Source organism: Triturus cristatus, chromosome 4_2 (assembly GCF_964204655.1).
Source record: "Triturus cristatus chromosome 4_2, aTriCri1.1, whole genome shotgun sequence".
In the NCBI taxonomy this organism is placed as follows: domain Eukaryota; kingdom Metazoa; phylum Chordata; class Amphibia; order Caudata; family Salamandridae; genus Triturus; species Triturus cristatus.
Window position 1 is genome coordinate 253,449,384 of NC_140586.1, and position 17,576 is coordinate 253,466,959.

The 17,576-nt window shown below is 45.4% G+C and overlaps 1 protein-coding gene across 1 annotated transcript in view; it reads right to left on the reverse strand.

The window, feature by feature from the left end:
• Positions 1–17,576, reverse strand: part of ITPA (inosine triphosphatase) — a 124,430-nt gene that overhangs the window by 13,303 nt on the left and 93,551 nt on the right. The window contains exon 6 of the mRNA XM_085601443.1: positions 2,501–2,616. Within this exon, the coding sequence (XP_085457569.1) occupies positions 2,501–2,616 (116 nt within the window). The remainder of the gene's footprint in view (positions 1–2,500; positions 2,617–17,576) is intronic.

Genomic DNA, 17,576 nt, shown 5'->3' on the forward strand with positions numbered 1-17,576 from the left:
TTGTTACTAACTTGACGATGTCATTTTCGTCAAGGTTTTTAAAAGGTTCCAAGACGCTTTGCTTTTGAGGGTAAGTCCATGTTGGATAGGGGTTTGTGCTGACTGCGGCGTGTGGGGGTTAGGTAGGGGTGCCAATGTGAGTTGTTCATTTGCTGTATTGAGCTCTTTTTCTATCATTTTAGATTTTTCTAAGTGGGAGGCAAATGTGTTGCAATTAGGTTGCGGGTTGGGGCCTAATGAGGAGTCAGTGGGTTGTTGAGCGTACTGATGTTTGATAATTTCGAACAACTTTTTTTGTCGATTTCTAGCTTTGTTTAGTTGATCTTCGAAGAAATTAGCTTTTGAGATTGAGGTGTTTGTTGTAGTTGTTCCTCCTTGATCTTAGTTGTTTAAGGTGCTCTAGGGACGGTGCAGATCTCCAGGCCGGTTCCGCTAGTTTTAGGTTGCGCCGTTGATCATTTAGGCTCCTGTTATAACAAGGTTTGGAGTCTTTAGAGGACAGTCTTTTTAGTTGAAAGGGCGTCACTGTGCCAAGAATGCTAGTCATCGAGTTGTTATAGTGGGTTGTGAGGTCGTGGACATCCGTCTAGTCCGCTGGTGCCGATAGTAAATTGTTGGTGAAGGATGTCAGGTCGGTGCGGTTAATGTCGCAAGTGTTTCCTTTCCATTGTTTGGGTTTCTTAAGTTGGAGTTTATTTGTTTTCGTTGATTCAGTGATGAGAAAGGAGAAGCTATGATGGTCTGTTCAGTCACAAGGGACGATCGATTTAAGTACGATGGAGTTTGACCTAGCAATGACAAGATCCACTATCGCAGAATTTGATAAGTTTGAGGTCAGTTAGCAAGGTTTTTAGGCTGTTAACTCTGGGGTCGTTATTGTCGTTCCAATGAATATTGAAGTCACAGAGGAAGATTTGGAGGGCAGTGTTGCCCCTTGTTGGAAGAGATGATTTCCATGAATTGTTCGGTGAATGCGAGATTGTTGCCAGGAGGGTGGTAGATCAAATGTAGTTTACATAGGGGCCTGTTGTTGCTTGCATTGATTATGCCTAGGTATTTGCACGTGGTAAGGTCGATAGTTTGTGACTGAGTCACCATAAGGTTGATACAGTGTATGTAGGCTATGCCATACAAAAAAACAAAAGGTCAGGGCACTAGAAACCTGCACCAGTCAGGCTGGTATTCTACTGTAAGTAAGCAAAGGTGCGGTGCAAAGAGCCAGGGGCGTGACCTTCTTGCGTCCCTATAATTTGGTACAACCAAAATTGCAAAAGATAGAAATGGCTCAGCACACAGCTAAGATTATATATTGCAGACAATAGTATATGTCAGTATCTGAAAACAAGCAAAAGTACAATGTCTCCCAAAAGATTCACAATGAGCTTTAATTTCTCAATGATGAAATTTTCTTTATTCTTTTGTTCAAAAATTTTCAGATTTTAAAAGCACAGCATACAGTTCATAGCCTACAACCAAAATTGAAAAAGACCGAAATGGCTCAGCACACAGCTAAAATTATATATTGCAGACAATAGTATATGTCAGTATCTGAAAACAAGCAAAAGTACAATGTCTCCCAAAAGATTCACAATGAGCTTTATGTAGGCTATGCCACCCCAGACCTTTTCAGTCTTTCTGCTCTTATAATGTCATAGCCTGGAGGGATAAGAATGTCAAGGATTGGTGCAGTCTCGTTCTTTAGCCATGTTTCAGTTAGAAGTAGTAGGTCAAGGTCATGGGTAAGGATAAGGTCTGATAGTTTTGATTTAGGAGTGAGTCTGTTATTAAAGCCCGCCAGTTTTTGCTGTAGTCTAATTGGCTCTGAGGATATCGCATACTAAAGAAGTCCATAATTGTATTACACAAAAAGCACCTCGAAGGAGAACTACATTTTGAGACAACATATATGTTTTTGGGGTTGCTGGATGGTTGCAATCTGCCATGACCATATGAGCCTGCTAAGTGGATTGCAATGCTGAGACGGACAATCTGACTCAGGCGACATGTCTCAGATGGAACGTATTGCTATTTAAGGATGCTCAATCATGCAGGCTGAACAGTTTTATGGTAACTGCGAGGGATTTTATAGCTGGAATGCACTGCAGATCACGGTTGGCAAGTGATCGAAGTACTATGTGAGTGTGTGTGGGGGGGGGGCTGCAAGCCTTTGTCAAAGGTGATAAAGGTGATGGCGTGACCGTGTGGAAGCCTCAGTGGGAGATAAAAAGGAGGGATTGGTTTCTAGGGACCAGGTGTGCTGGAAATATTTTATGGAGCTTTAGTCTGAAAATAAAGGAAGGGCACATTGCCTGTGGTCTTTGTGGGAGTGTGAGGGGTTAGGGTTGAGAAATGAACAATATAGTGGACTGAAATAGTATTTGAGAGCCATCTGGCTTCCTAGTGCTCTACATACTCTTAAAACACAGATGGTGAACTACATGGTGTACTAATGGTAAACATAAGTAAGTTTTAATGAAAAGGAGAGGCTGTTCATACATACCAGAGTTTTACCTCTGAAGAGCTGCACAGGGTCCTCCGTCTGTCCGCTGCTGTATGCAAAAGTGCATAGTGCATATGCTGATTTATCTTCAAATCCCGCGAGCAGCTTGTGCAGACCTGATAAGAGGACAGGGTTTAGGAATTTGTGGTTGAAAAGAAAACATAACCAAGTATGAGTATTAGTGGCACAGTAAAACAGAACCAACACCACATGATAAAGAAGAGACCTGAGGCCCACCTGTGCGCCTATGAGCGCACACAGTTCCACCAGTCACGAGCTCTCATGTGCAAACAGGCAAGACCTTGCTCCATCTGCACAGATGGACACCGGCTAGTTTAATCTCTGCAGTGAAAGTACACTACTTTTTCTTCCACTAAATAGAATGGCCAGGCAGTGACCTCCAACTATTTCCAAGGGAAGTCTAGAAGTTTAGATCTAGAGTGGGATAGACACTGGATCAACTTCTGCAGACACCATGATCACCTGAGAACAAGCACGAGCAACCTGCGTAGAAGGTGCCAATAACTAAACATAACTGATCGACCTAACTCGTGTGCATAATGTGTGCTACTCCTCACCACCTGTACTCGTACACTACACTCATCACTTGGTATTTGTCCCCTTCACTCATCTCTGGTCTGCTGCTTTATTAGTCTTGCGACTTACTCGTCCTCCTCGCTGATCACCTGTCCTCAGTGGTGGCCTTGCCATTAGGCCTCACTCATTAGTCCAGAACTTCGTACGTCCTCATAACTTATCACCTATTCTCCTCATTCATAGATTTTTGTTTTCCTCACTCTCTATTATTCCAACTCACTTATTTATGTGCTCTTTCAACTCTTCTTTCCCACTTGTACTTCTCATTCTCCATACCTGGAACCCAACTGCACCCTGCGCACAGTTGTGGTGTGTGGAAGGATTCATGATTGTGTAAGTATCGCTGGGGTTGCTGGGAACATAAAGTCCTCAACATAGTTCAGTTCTGGTAGCAAGGGAAGGTCAGAGGTTCTAGAACAATGACAAATGAGATGCTCCTTGAAGAGAGGAGTTGTTATCTGCTTTAAAAAGTGAATGAACAAGCAGGATTAGTGTGTGTTATTCCAGATCATGGATGCAACCCTCAACATAACTAGCCTTTTGTTCATTTCTTTTTAAAGTCTTACCTGCCAGAGAGTATTAGCTGTCTGTAGACGAAAACCAATTGTGGCTCATACTAGACACTTACAGTGGTCCTAGATACCAGCCAGTGCTTACTATTGGCAGGCTGTATAGTCACTCCATTCCTTGCTCCTTAATCGATGGCTTGCCTTGCTCTTCTTATGCGTGTCCCTCCCATGGAGCATTGCCTCTTTGCCAACCTTTTAATTAGACAACTTGCATTCTAACACTGCTCACATTTAGGAAACTGCTTTATTCTTTCAGCACTGTACGAGAGTGCACGTTTTCTAGCTCCCTCACCCATATGCCTGCTGTGTCACTCCCCTCACATCCACACACCACAAGCTGAGTTGCTCTCTCTTTCCAGCCTCCCATGCTTGTCCATTGCCCCCCCCCCCCTTCCGCCCACCAGTCTTTTCGTAATAATATGTTTTAATTCCTTCCCTTGGTGGGCCCAGCCTGAAGGCCCCCCATTGCTCCCCTGCCCAATCCCAGTTGCTCCGTCACTGGGGGGACGACGACGACGACCGCAGCTCCACCTTACAAAAAGTGGTTTCTTGAAAGTTGAATTTCATTTCTCAATCCAAGTGGTGTCTGCAATTGTGGATCAGTAAGAAATTAAATGGCATCCACCTCATTTTCTATGGTGTGGTGTAAGCACTTGGCTTTAGGATGGGCATTTTTGTACAATGCCCTGATGTGAATTTATACTATAATAACTGTGATTATGAATACAACCCGATTTCCAATCCCCATGTGTGATAATGCTACACATTGAGCTATAAATTTATGGTGAATTGGTAATTACTGATTATATACACAGGAGTTATCCCTTGGTAGTTGCAATTAATAAGATGTACTTTTATCCCATGAGGTAATCATTTATCCCTTTTAAAAGGTTTCTTTGTTTCACATAGCGTCATTTCAAAGGTGCATGCTTACATCATCATGCATGCGTACATCATCATGCATGCACAAGTATATGAAATGAAGCAACCACCAGCATTAACTGCATCCTTATGCCATTTCTTTTTTTTTCCTCTTTCTTTAGGGCGAGGTACAGCATTGACAAAAAGCAGCCTTGGCAAAGCCAATAGGTACAAATGGCGAGCTCTGCTAACTTTGCCACTGCTTGTTCCATCCTGTGGTTTCGTTACAGCGAGGTCTCTGCTTTCTCTGCTATGCTAACCTCATGGGATGGAGAGGTTTCCTCGTCATGTAGGGTGGTGCATTGTTTTTTACTGCCTGTGGAGAACACATACATTCTTGAATATGATGCAGGCCTTCAGAGGCAGCCAGAACAGGGCTGTCAGGCTGGGAATGGGGTTTCCATTGACGAGTCGAGCGGAAGCACACTAGATGCTCTTCAGTGAGGAGGAAGAATGTGGATGAGTGAAGTGTTATCATCTAAGAAAGAAAGACTCGTAGCCTTTATTCTGTTTCTGAAGACTTCGGCAGTGGATGGTTTTACTTTAATACTCAGTCTCTTTTTGGCAATGTTTTCTCGTAACTTATCCTCTTTAATGACTGGTCCTCTTCACTCATTATTTGTCGTCACTAATCGCACATTGTTCTCGCTCATCACTGACCACTAGTCCTGCCCCCTTCTTCTCTCGTACCCCTCTGTCACAGACTGGACATGGGGCAGAAAAGGCAACACCATTCCCAGCCACGCCCATACGAATGAACTCAGCAACGCCATCTCAGAAATCCTATTACCAATCTGCTGGATCCTTTACACTAGAAGCCCCTGGTGATATGCTCTGCAGGTGGTCCTCACTGGACTAAAATAAAAAACTACCCTTTGCAAAAGAGCCATTTTAAGAGATGCGATGGGCATTTGAATAGAGTACATTTTTAGGTCTCGGCTGCGAAGGCTGCGCTTGCGCAGTCTCGCTCCGAGATTTAATGAGTTTGAGTGACTTTGAGAAGAGGGGCTTGCACCCGCCCCTCTTCTCTCCTGTTCTCCATTGGCTGGCCTCTTAAATGCTGGCCAGCTACTGGAGAAGAGGTCCAGTCACTCCGTTGAAGCCCCGTCCTTTTCGGATCGGGGGGCGTGTTTTTTCGTTGCTTTTCGCAGGGCGTGTTTTTCTCTCCTCCAGCCAATGGCAAGAGGAGAGAAAAAGAAACACGCCCCCGAATCCGAAACCGAGGCTGCGTTTCTCCGAGGCAGTTCTTCTCTGCCTCGGAGAAAGGCGGTGGTGTCCCGGCGTTGCTCCCTCACCTGATCTCCTTGTTTTGCTATCGGGATCCGCACCGTGCTTTGGACGCCTTTCCCCCTTGTTAAAGCTCTTTCCTCGTGGCTTAGGAGACGGGACCGGAAGAAATTACGTTTAGTACACTGCAGCCAATCAGAAGAGGAGTACAACATTTTGCCTCTCCCCGACTTCCAGCTCATCTTCTCGTGTTTCTTTGCACGTAAACGGGAAACCTTCCCACGCCACGGCCCACCGACACTCCCTCCGCTGCTGAAGTTCTCGACCAGGATGTATTTTGTGTGATTTACGGATGGGGGGGGCGTGGTTAAGCTTCCTTATGTCAAAGGGGTGTGTTCTTCTACTTCAATTCACTATTGTGCGAGTCGGCGGCAGTTTGTAAACCCTACTCCTCACCCGTCCCCTGACTCTCGCTTCTTACTCTGGGACTCGCGACCTCTCGCATTGCTTGGTTGGTATCGGGGGCTAAGTTTTGGAGAAATGTGTTGCGAATCAAACGTTTTAAATCTTTCCAAACCAATAACGTTGATCAACACATTGGTTCTTACCTGCGCCTTCCTAGAAGCCCACCAGGCTTTAGGGGTGCTTATGGTCCCCTGACTCTGGACTGGGGAGTAAATCGAGGCTTTGGACATCAGAGGTGCTAGTCGGTGGATGGGTCACTGAAATTCTAGTTTTCCGTTCCTAACCATGCGTTCCTCCTGGGCAAGGTGGGGATTTGCAAACTGGCTGAGGCTTTGTGGCCTGCTCTGTAGATCATTGGTCTCCTATTGGCCCTGGGGTCTGGCTGTCAAATCTTCAGTCTCGGCTGCATCCTTCAGGTCACCGCTAATGGCCGCTGCCCTGGTACTGTGCAGAGAGTTATCCAAATGGAGACCTGCCACTCTGCAGATCTTCCAACCGCCCTCTCTTTCTGTCTCTCCTTCACCCTCTTCCCTCCCTCGCCCTCTCTTACACAGTCACCGCATGCCTGTGTCTCGCGCCGTCTCACTGTCTCACACACTCCTGCTTGTTTCTCTGCCCCCTCTCCTTTTTCGTACCTCCTCTCTCAACACAAACCGAAAGTGCCTCCAAGCAGAGCACACGGGCATCCCAGCACTTTAAGGCACGGATGGCGTTTTGAAAGTAGCAAGAACGTGTCTCGCCGGCACACCACCCCTCGAAAAACACCCAGAAAAGAAGCGTTAATCTGCATTTCGCAAACGACGCCGCCAGAGTTCACGGCCCAGCGGTAACAACACGCAGACATTACGACTAATTTCCGAGATTACCGCCTGGGGTAAACGAGCCTGCGCGGGCAGACGCATTTGCGTAGTTTTTGCGCGCTGAGCCCACTGCATCTGTGGCATGGTTGTAGGTCGCACGGAAGTATTCGCAACCCAGTGCTCGACACTTCGATCTATTTCGAGGTGTATTGATCCGAGGGCGCTGTTCACCACACAACGGAAATTACCGGGCACGAGTTGTCTTTTATTTCGTTTCGAATCCGCGAAACGTAGGTGCGCAGACTCTCGCAAACTCGCTTCCCGCCGCCGTTCTGTAGCCGAGTCGGTATATTTTTCTCAACCACATAAGTGGAAAAGATGGATACAACCCCGACTGCGCCTTGACTAATATCTGTATTTTACATATGCATTTTACAGGGCTGGATGGTGCATTTCTTTGGTTTTTGGTAGCTCATGTAGAAGATGTTTTGTTTCTTACTTCCTACCCGCCTGGTGTGTACACTCTCTGTCCTGCGGATTTTTTTCCTTGTGTTTCTAAATTGACGGGCAGTATTTTTTTTTTTTAATGAAAATCTGTGAACATCTTAACATGTCCAAAAAACATACATCACCCTAAAGTGAACGAGGTATTTTGAAGTTTTCCCTGTCTGAACTTGCACGAACACGAGGAGATGTAAGTGAAATAAATGTGTTCTCTCCCCCCCCCCTCTTTAATCTGCTCTGCTCCTCCGCACTATTACCTCTAATGGAATGTAAACTTTTTGACAAGGGAAAGGGCAGCGCAGGTGACCCTAAACCGAGCTCGACCCCCTCAAGCCACACCTGAGGCATTTAAAACGAACGTGTTTGTGCGAAGGAACATGTTAACTTTGGGGGAAAGGTCAGAAGTGTGATTTTTGGCACCACGCTTTGGAAGAGCAGCAGGTATTTTCAACAATGCTAAGCGGCCTTTAAAGAACACGCGCTTAGACCTGTCCGGGGCAGAGTTTATTCCAACAATTCGTTGTAGCCTGCGCAAGATCACACAGTTCATTAACAGTCGCGGCGGAGCTGTGATCGACAACTTCAGATTTGTAATAATAACAAGCATTTACAATGCAACGGTCTCGGCATTGTTAAAGTTAGAGCTATTGGCATTGCTCATGACAATGCCGTTTCTTTAAATGTTTTAAAAACAAAAACATAAACAAAAATAATGTCATGAGCAATGCCAATAGCTCTAACTTTACCAATGCCGAGACCATTGCATTGTAAATGCTTGTTTCCCTTGGTATGGCCTCAAAGCAATTTTACCAGTGTAATGACTTTTCACATAGGTACTGGATTACCATCACGGATACGGATTTAGGAGGTGATGATGTGTTACAGGTAGGTACTGTGTATTGGTAACATTCTCATTAGATGTCAATGTCTCATTTATTGGATTTTGGGTGCATGATTGTGCTCGATCAGCATTAAGGGTAGGGAGAGGAGTGTGTTTTTTTTCTTGATAGCAAATACCGTTAGATACTGTGATAGCCAATTATGTGGTGTTTGAGTCCTGTTAGATGTATGTTATGAGTTTTCCATCTAGTATGTGCTGTTGGTGTCTTATGGGGGCAATGCAGACAGTAAAAAACAGAAAAGATGGCTATTAATGACTTATGAACAGCAATGAATACATACAATTATGTACAATACTAGGCCTCCGTAATAAACACATATGATATTGCTATATCCTAATGCAGCGTATGCCTTTCTCTGTGTACCTGGTCAGTGATGATGTGTGTCGCCGTTTGATATTTTGAATCATTTGACACATAGTTCTTTATAGTTAGTTCACTACAGTACCAACAAATATCTAAATTGGCATAGCCCTACCCCCTCATTCTAATTTCCCCATTTCAGTATCAAGTTCATAAATTACGTTTGCAATGGTTAATTTTTAGTCCTGCCAGTTAGGGGGTTATTCCCAAAATGTATTTTTTTTTTTTTAAATATTGGTTTTAGATTTCACTGATCCCAGAGAATAAGACGTTGTCGGCATTTAAAAGTGTACATTGTTCTTATCTCCAAGAACAAGAACAGAACACCCAAAACACCGCAGCCAGACTGGTCCTCGACATCCCCGCTGCAGACACATAATACAACACCTCCGACAACTCCACTAGCTCCCAATCAAAAAGAGAATCACCTTCAAGCTCCTCACACATGCCTACAAAGCTCTCCATGACGTAGGACCAGTATATCTGAACCACTGACTTGCATTCCACGTACCCGGAAGACAACTTTGCTCTGCTCAACTTGCTCTGGCCTCCGTCCCACAAGACCAGAACTGGAGGAAGATCCTTCTCCTACCTTGCCACCAAGAGCTGGAACACCCTCCCCCTCCACCTCAGGCAATCCCCGATGACCCAATTCAGGAAGGGCCTCAAGACCTGGCTCTTCGACTGAACTCCCACGCCCATACGGATCAAAAGTTCCCCCGCGCCTTGAGACCCTCACAGGCGAGTATCTGCGCTATATAAACTCCTGATTGATTGACAACAACAGAAATGTGGTGGGGGACTGCTTGAAATAATCTCACCACTAGTAATCCCTCTTGGCCACATTCTAATCCATCGCTGACTTCTGTCAGAGGGTTTCACTCCCAAAATTGCTCCTCTTATGGCAGCGGAAGCCACTTTGGTGGAGAAACGTCTGCTGCAGTGACATAAAACTCGCATTGCAACATAATTTTTCACCACAGTGGAATGACAGACTCACATTCTGCCCAACTTTATAAATCAACCGGTCAGGAAAGTACATTGGAAAATTACGATTTTATAATTGCCCATGGACAGTGACTTAAGCAACAGTCTCCTCATTTTTTCACCAAAAACGTCTTTATTTGTATAGGATGAATGATTGCATAGATTCTGATTTATTTTGGGCATTGGCTAGCAACAACATATTGCAAAACTGTTACTAACAAAGTTCTACAATCCATAACAACGCTCCTGAGACTGCACAATTAGGGACTGGAAAGGGGACTGCATTGGGGCTCACCCCCAACTCGCCCATATGATGACAGCACCGCTTGAAGACCTGCAAGGTGGGAGACCAGAGTCAGACTTAGGCTATTCTCCAGGAAGGGAAGCATTACAGGACGACCTATTGCCAAATTAACATTTCTGTCTTTGAAGATATCGCTCTGAAGCAAGAATGAATTAGACTACACCGTTACGGACATGCCCATTTTGGCTGATTCCAAGTTTACTTGTGGCACGGCTTCTTTGAGTTGTGCAGGATTATATACAACCTCAGTTATTCAAGAGTGCGTTTAATGCGCTGGGCCCATAGTCACTAGTGCTAGGAGACTACCAAGAATAATAAAATTAAAATAAAAACTGTGACGAGACATGGGATCCAGGAAGCTAGCAAAGGAGGACCGAGAACAAAGTTCTGGCAACCTTCTACGAGACAAAAGTCTCCCCAGGAATGCAAAGAGGTGTTGCGTCATTTATGGGATTGTAATCCATACTGCTAAACTATAAAATGCTCCCCATGCGCCAACACATGGCCTTCGTTACAGATCGATTCACTGCCAATGCAGCTTTGAGAGAAAAGGATGGTGTATGTTATACGATTACTGACCACCACTGTAGGAAAGTACTCCAGGTTGTTTTTAGATCCCCAATCGGACCGTTGCTCCTCAGTCTCTCCAGGCCTATTTCCAAAAACTCACCTCATCAGTGCCACTTCGATCTAGTCTCAGGGCCCAGAGGGCAGATCTGCCATCAGGCGGTTGGTCTCGGTCCCATCTCTGGCTCCGAAATATGGACAGCATCCTAGATCTGCAACAAACTCTGGTCTACAAATGTTTGTGCCACAATATCTGGATGGCAAATTTAGTCTTGTCCCCGATTTCGGATTCTAAACAATAACTCTGCTTCATGGTCTCTGGGTTCCAAATCACAAATTTGTCATCTCTGGGTTGCAAACGAACGATGTAATATTTGGCCTACTCCAACTCAGACGCTACTTGAATCTCATGGTTCCAGAAGCTGTTCTAGTCCATTCTCTCAGATGCACACCTGTCTCTTCTATGTTATTGCATTTGTAATTGTGGTCTCTTTTTACTCAATTTTAGGGATCCATTCTGACCTGAGTTTCTTGGTTTCCAGTGCCTTTTTATCCCTCTTGGGTCTTCTGCATCGAAATCGGAGTTCTTTAAATCCTACTTGTGCTAGCCGCTTGGTTGAAAACTAAAACGGCAATATGATTAAGCATTTACTAAAGACATGAATTCTCCTTCCTTAGAACATGTTTCTTGTCTTATGTTGACTAATGTCTGGACTCCATTTTGTATTGTCCTGTCTCCACGTGCTTTGCACGAGAAGAGTCCTTCCTTTTCGCTAGTTGCTCTTGTAATCTGCCTAGTAACAGTCTATAAATAGCTCCTTTGTTCGTCTGGCGCATGCCCAGACTTGACCACATCTGTGATCAGTTAGTCCTTGTTTGACCATGTTTTCGCGGGCTCAGGAGATCGTCAACTCCGCCCACATATTGATTCTGTATTGAAAATGTCCATAAAAGGTAATGTTTGTTGCCTCATGTTGTATCCACCCACTTATGAGCCCCTCTGTTGTGTATAAAAGGGGACCGTGTACGCAAGTTCTTTGTGCTACTCTATGCAATACTGAAGAGTGTTGTATACGTTGTAGAACCACCCTTAAGGGTTAATAAACTTTGTCTTTGTATTTGCAGTTTCCGTGCCAACTTCCTTCTAGTTTTCGTTACAGGAGAGCGAACCCTTGTATTCTGCGGGCCTAGCTGGGGCCGGTATTCTTCAATTGGCGCCCGTCACGTGGAGCTCATCGGCGACTCGGATGCTCGAAGGATTGGTCGTGACGAAGGTGAGGAATTTGGCCGGGGATGTGATCACTGCCAGCGGCGTCTTTTAGTCCTGGCATCCCGAGGTTTTCTTCCTTCCCTTCCGAACTGACCTTCTGGGTGGCGCCGGTCCTCGACTGAGACCTCTTCTGTCGGTTTGCCGCGACAGCCGTTTGGGCGAATTTTGGAACTTGGCAGTTGGAATCTGGACACTCTTGATTGGTAAGAACCGTTGTACGGTACTTGCTCCGAGTTTTGAAGCCTGGGTTGGCTATTTGAGTTTGATTTGTGATGACCGGTCTTATTGATTACTGTGAGAATATATGCGTTGCAACACATATAGGCAGGTAATGTGGAGATATTTCTCCGGAGTTGTGTAAATCTGAACGGCGCAAAGTTTAAGTGCCATTTTTGATAATACTGCATATTTTGCATTATTTTTGAGCATGCCTGCTTTTAGCGCACTCCGTAAGCGGTGCTGCTGTTTTGGAAACCGGTTAAATCTCGAGGAATCTGCTCCAGCCCCCCCAGAGGGGACTCCTAATAGGGATATGTATGTGAAGCATGGTCTTTCCTCTATAATGTACAGCACAGTGTGGAGGAAATACACCAAAAAGGATCCTGAGTTACAATGGCCTTTGTATGGATCGTTTGATATGCGTAAGATTGAGTATGTGGAACAGTGTATGTGTAAACGGCGTGCTCGGCAAGACATGTTTGAATGTGTACGGTTATGGGTAAAGGAAGTGCGTGAGCGAGAGAAACGTGAGAAAGCGCTGTTTGATAAAGAGCAACGGAAAAATGATCATGTGAGAGCGCAGGAAGCGAAGCGTCGGGAGGAAAGAGAACTGGCGGAGAGACAAGAGAAAGAGCGTAGGTTGCAAGTCTCGGGTCAATATGCTGTCCGCCAGCCACTTTATCCTGTCCTTACTAATCTTGAAGATGATTTTTATTTATTAGATCGCTCTCCGCCCCCTTATGTTGGCGCGTCCGCCCCGAGATCACAGGATTCTGGATCGGTTTCGGATAAGGTAGACACGCGGTCCATGTTATCAGTTGAGCATATGGGTGAGCTTCGGAAAATTTCTCTGCGTGTACTTAAAGGCAAGTTATCTCTTGCTGAACTGTTGGAATCTTTGGAAAGTTGGCAGGATAGAGAGAAGCTGTATTTTGCGGCAACTTTTTCTGATGAAGTGATTACTGCCTTTCGGAAATATTCTGATGTTTTCGAGCCTGATGCTGTAGTTTCAGATGCTAAAGCATTACGTAACGGTGTTTTTTCTCCCTCTAAGGTACCCGATGCGGTCCGACGGCTGTTTGCATTGCGGGACGCGGCGTTTGAACTTAAAAGAGAAAGCGCACCTAAAGGCAGGGGAGAAGGAGCAATCGGATTCACGTACCGGCGGCGACCAATCATCTACCTCCCATTCAGATAAGAGCGAACTAGTGCATGCTAAACCGATGCGAGAGGCGGCACCTTTGTATGTTCCTCCTAAAGGAGCAGGAAATAGTTCAGATATATCTTCCCCCGATGCTAGGGGATATTTTGTGTATAATTGGGTTTATACTCCCTGGCATAGGGCTGATGTTATGGCATTAAAGAATGCATTGCCTGACCCCCGCAAGAATCCAGCGGCCTTTTACGAAGAGGTCGAAGGGGCTTTGAATTCTTGTACTATGACTTTCGCAGATATAGATTTGTTTTTTGGGCTTATTTTACCACCGGATATGTGGCGATCTGTGCGGAAGGTGGATGCTCAAGCCGCTTTTAAGGCCAAATGGTCTGAGATTGAGGATGTGGATAGGGAGAGAAAACCCGGGCAAAAACCACCCCAGCTTATTTTAGATCTTCCCACTGCTATTTTGACTAAATTGAAAACAATTATCCCCCCTAAAAAGATTGACTGGAATATGTTAGCCTCGTGTAAACAGAAGGTTGACGAATCAGTTTCAGACTTCTTTACACGCTTTGAGGAGACATTTCATGATTTCAGTGGTCAGTCACTTACGGATGATACGGGTCGACATCTTTTTGTCGATAAATATGTGGCGAATTTATTACCGGGAATAGCAGCTCGTTTAAAAGCGAGTGAAAGTTCTTGGTCTACCTCGTCTCCGGCATCCCTCCTGACTATGGCTCAGTATTATGAGCGTCAGGAACAAGAAGCGAAGGGGCATGAGGAGAAGAAATCGAAAGATTTGAAAACTAAGGTGATGTTAGCACAAGTGTATGGTCCGCCTCGTCGGGGTGTCGAAAGAGGTAGAGGAGGATTCTATGGTCCCCCTTCGGGTCGGTCAGATGTTAATAGAAATCAATGTGCGTATTGTAAACAGTCGGGTCATTGGGCTAGAGATTGTCCGGTATTATATGCATCTCGTCAGGGACGTGGTCAGGGACCACCGAGAGGTAGAGGGGGCTTTTCGAATTTCAGAGGGAATTCCAATGATCGTGCTCGCTTTGAGCCTAACGTGCAGCAACGAGATAGACCTAATGTGTTTGATCGATCGGCAACACCAGTATCAGATGTCTGGGAATGACCGCCCTGGGTACCATGATTCGCAGCATGCATAGGATTGCGTTGGATGGGGGTTGGAATCAGTTGAAGTACCGATTGATCAGAAGGGTCCTTATGTTTCAGCAAATGTTTTGGGTTCTACTGATCGGGTCCTAGTTGATACAGGAGCTACTCGCAGTGCACTGTCCAAACAATTGGTTCCGAGGGCTCCCCCATCTGGCTTAATGGTTACATCGGTAGGGTTTGATGGTACACTCTCTCGAAGCCCTCTTTCCCGACCCCTCGCATTTCATGTTGATCGCTTTTCTGCACCCTGTCCGTTTTTGCTTGCTCCGAACACGCCCGATAACATTATGGGTCTTGATATGCTAAAGCACTTCAGAGCTACGATCCGCTGCTCCCCTACTGGAGTACGTGTGATCTTAAACGATAATCACCCCCTGACAGACCGGATGTGTGTGGTTACGGAGGATACTGCATTAGCTTCCCTCCCTCATTCTTTGTGGGCCACTTCGGATACTGATGTGGGACAGATGATGATTCCGCCTGTCCACATTAGTGTCCAGGAGGGTGCTGTATTACCGCGACTCCCTCAGTATCGTATTTCCCAGGAGGGGGAGGAGGCACTCATACAGATTGTGCAGGATTTGATTACGGTGGGAGTAGTGGAGGAAGTTCCTTACAATGTCTGCAACAGCCCTATTTTACCCATTTTGAAAAAAGATACCGATACCAGGGTTTATCGTTTTATCATTGACTTAAGGGAAGTGAATAAGATAGTGATACCTCAGTATCCAGTGGTTTCTGATATCACGACGTTACTTACTTTGGTCCCGCCAACGGCGACCACGTTTTCAGTTATTGATTTGAAAAATGCTTTCTTTTCGATTCCTATTCATCCTGATAGCCGATACCTTTTCGGTTTTACTTTGAATAATAGGTCTTATAGATTTTGTAGAGTCCCTCAGGGTTATACAGAGAGCCCTAGTATTTATAGTCAAGCATTGAAAAGACAATTGGATTCCTTTGTTCTGCCTGATGGTGTTACCCTTATACAATATGTCGATGACATCTTGTTGGCGGCCGACACTCCTGAGTTGTGTGAGAAGTGTACGTTATCCTTGCTTTCCTTTTTGGCATCTCACAATCACAAAGTGTCGAGGAAGAAATTGCAATTCTGTAGACCAAAGGTGACTTATTTGGGTCACCTTTTGTCTAAGGAGGGGCGTGCACTTACACCAGATCGTATTCAAGCAATTTTGGACACACCAGTACCGTCCACACAGAAGGATGTGCGTGCATTTTTGGGTCTTGCTTCTTTCTGTAGGCAATGGATATTGGGGTTTTCACACATAGCTAAGCCATTGTTAGCACTCTTGACAAAAGACACTCCGATTCCTCTTCCCTGGTCAAATGAGTGTGAAATTGCTTTCCAGCAATTACGACAAGCCCTTTGTTCAGCACCAGTGTTAGGTACACCCCTGATTATACGAAGCCCTTTTCACTGTATGTGCATGAGAAAGATGGATGTGCATTATCAGTTTTAGTGCAGATGCACGGCGACAAGCAGCGCCCTTGTGCATATTTTTCGGCTGTACTTGATCCTGTTGCCCGAGCATTACCAGGGTGTTTTCGCTCGGTTGCGGCGACAGCTGTGTCAATACGCCAAAGCGAGGGAATCGTGTTATCTCACAAACTGTTGGTATTAGTTCCCCATGCTGTGGATGCCCTGCTTAATCAGACAAAGACGCAGCATTTGACCAGTGCTCGTTTAACGGGATATGAGTTGACGCTTTTGGCTCCTCATATTACGTTAAAGAGGTGTGCAACGTTAAATCCAGCCACATTGTTGCCGTTCCCGGAAACTCAGTCCGAAGCGCGAAAAGCACATGACTGTATTCTTGTGACTGAGGAACAGACAAAGGGTCGTATTGATCTCCAGGATACGCCCTTTACAGATGTAGATGGAGAACTGTGGGTGGACGGATCATGCCTGAAGCTACCAGATGGTACGACTTCAGCAGCGTATGCAATTACCACATTACAAACAATAGTGGAGACAGCACGCATACCGCAGAAATCAGCTCAAGCAGCGGAACTGATAGCATTAACACGAGCATGTGAGCTCAGTACAGGATTGTGTGTGAATGTTTATACAGATAGCCGCTATGCCTTCGGAGTAGCGCACGATTTTGGCCTACTCTGGAAGGAGAGAGGGTTTCTAACATCACATGGAGCACAGATAATGTATGGAGAGTTAGTTCACAACCTTTTGACTGCATTAACATATCCAAAGAAGATTGCTATAATTAAATGTAGTGCCCATAAGAAGGTGGTTGATAAAGTTGGAGAAGGGAATGCTTTAGCAGACCGGGTGGCACGAGAGACTGCGATGCAGCCTGATGCTACTGCAATGTATGTTGTGAAGTCACAGGCAGAAAGATGGCACGATGCTAGGAGAGAAGTGCTGGAGATACAGAGAACCGCTTCCGATAAGGAACGGGAACAGTGGTCCAATGATGGAGAATTAGATGACGAAGGGTGTTGGAGAAGTAAGCAGATGGATAAATGGAAGTTACCCACAGCTTTCGTACAACCTATGGTTCAGATGGCACATGGACTAGCGCATGTCGGAGCTTCCGCAATTGTCAAATTACTCACACGAGTTTGGGAGCATCCGGAGATCGCTAGTACGGCGAAGAGGGTAGTACAGACCTGCATGATTTGCCTGAGGTACAACCCAGGAAAGGGTACACGAACTCCAGCAGGAGGATTTGCACCACCTACTGCACCCTTTGAGGTTTTGCAGATGGATTACATTCAGCTTGAGCGCTGTAACAATCTGAAGTATGTTCTAGTAGTGGTTTGTGCCTTCAGTAAATGGGTTGAGGCATACCCTACGAAAGACAATACTGCAATGACTACAGCCAAGATGCTATTGAAGGAGTTCTTCCCTCGATATGGTGTTTGTAGGTTGTTGTGGAGTGATAACGGACCTCATTTTATAGCAGATGTTATCAAGTATGTCCTGAAAGGCCTAGGCATTACTCAGAAGTTCCATGCAGTGTTTCACCCACAGTCTGCGGGATTGGTTGAGAAATATAAC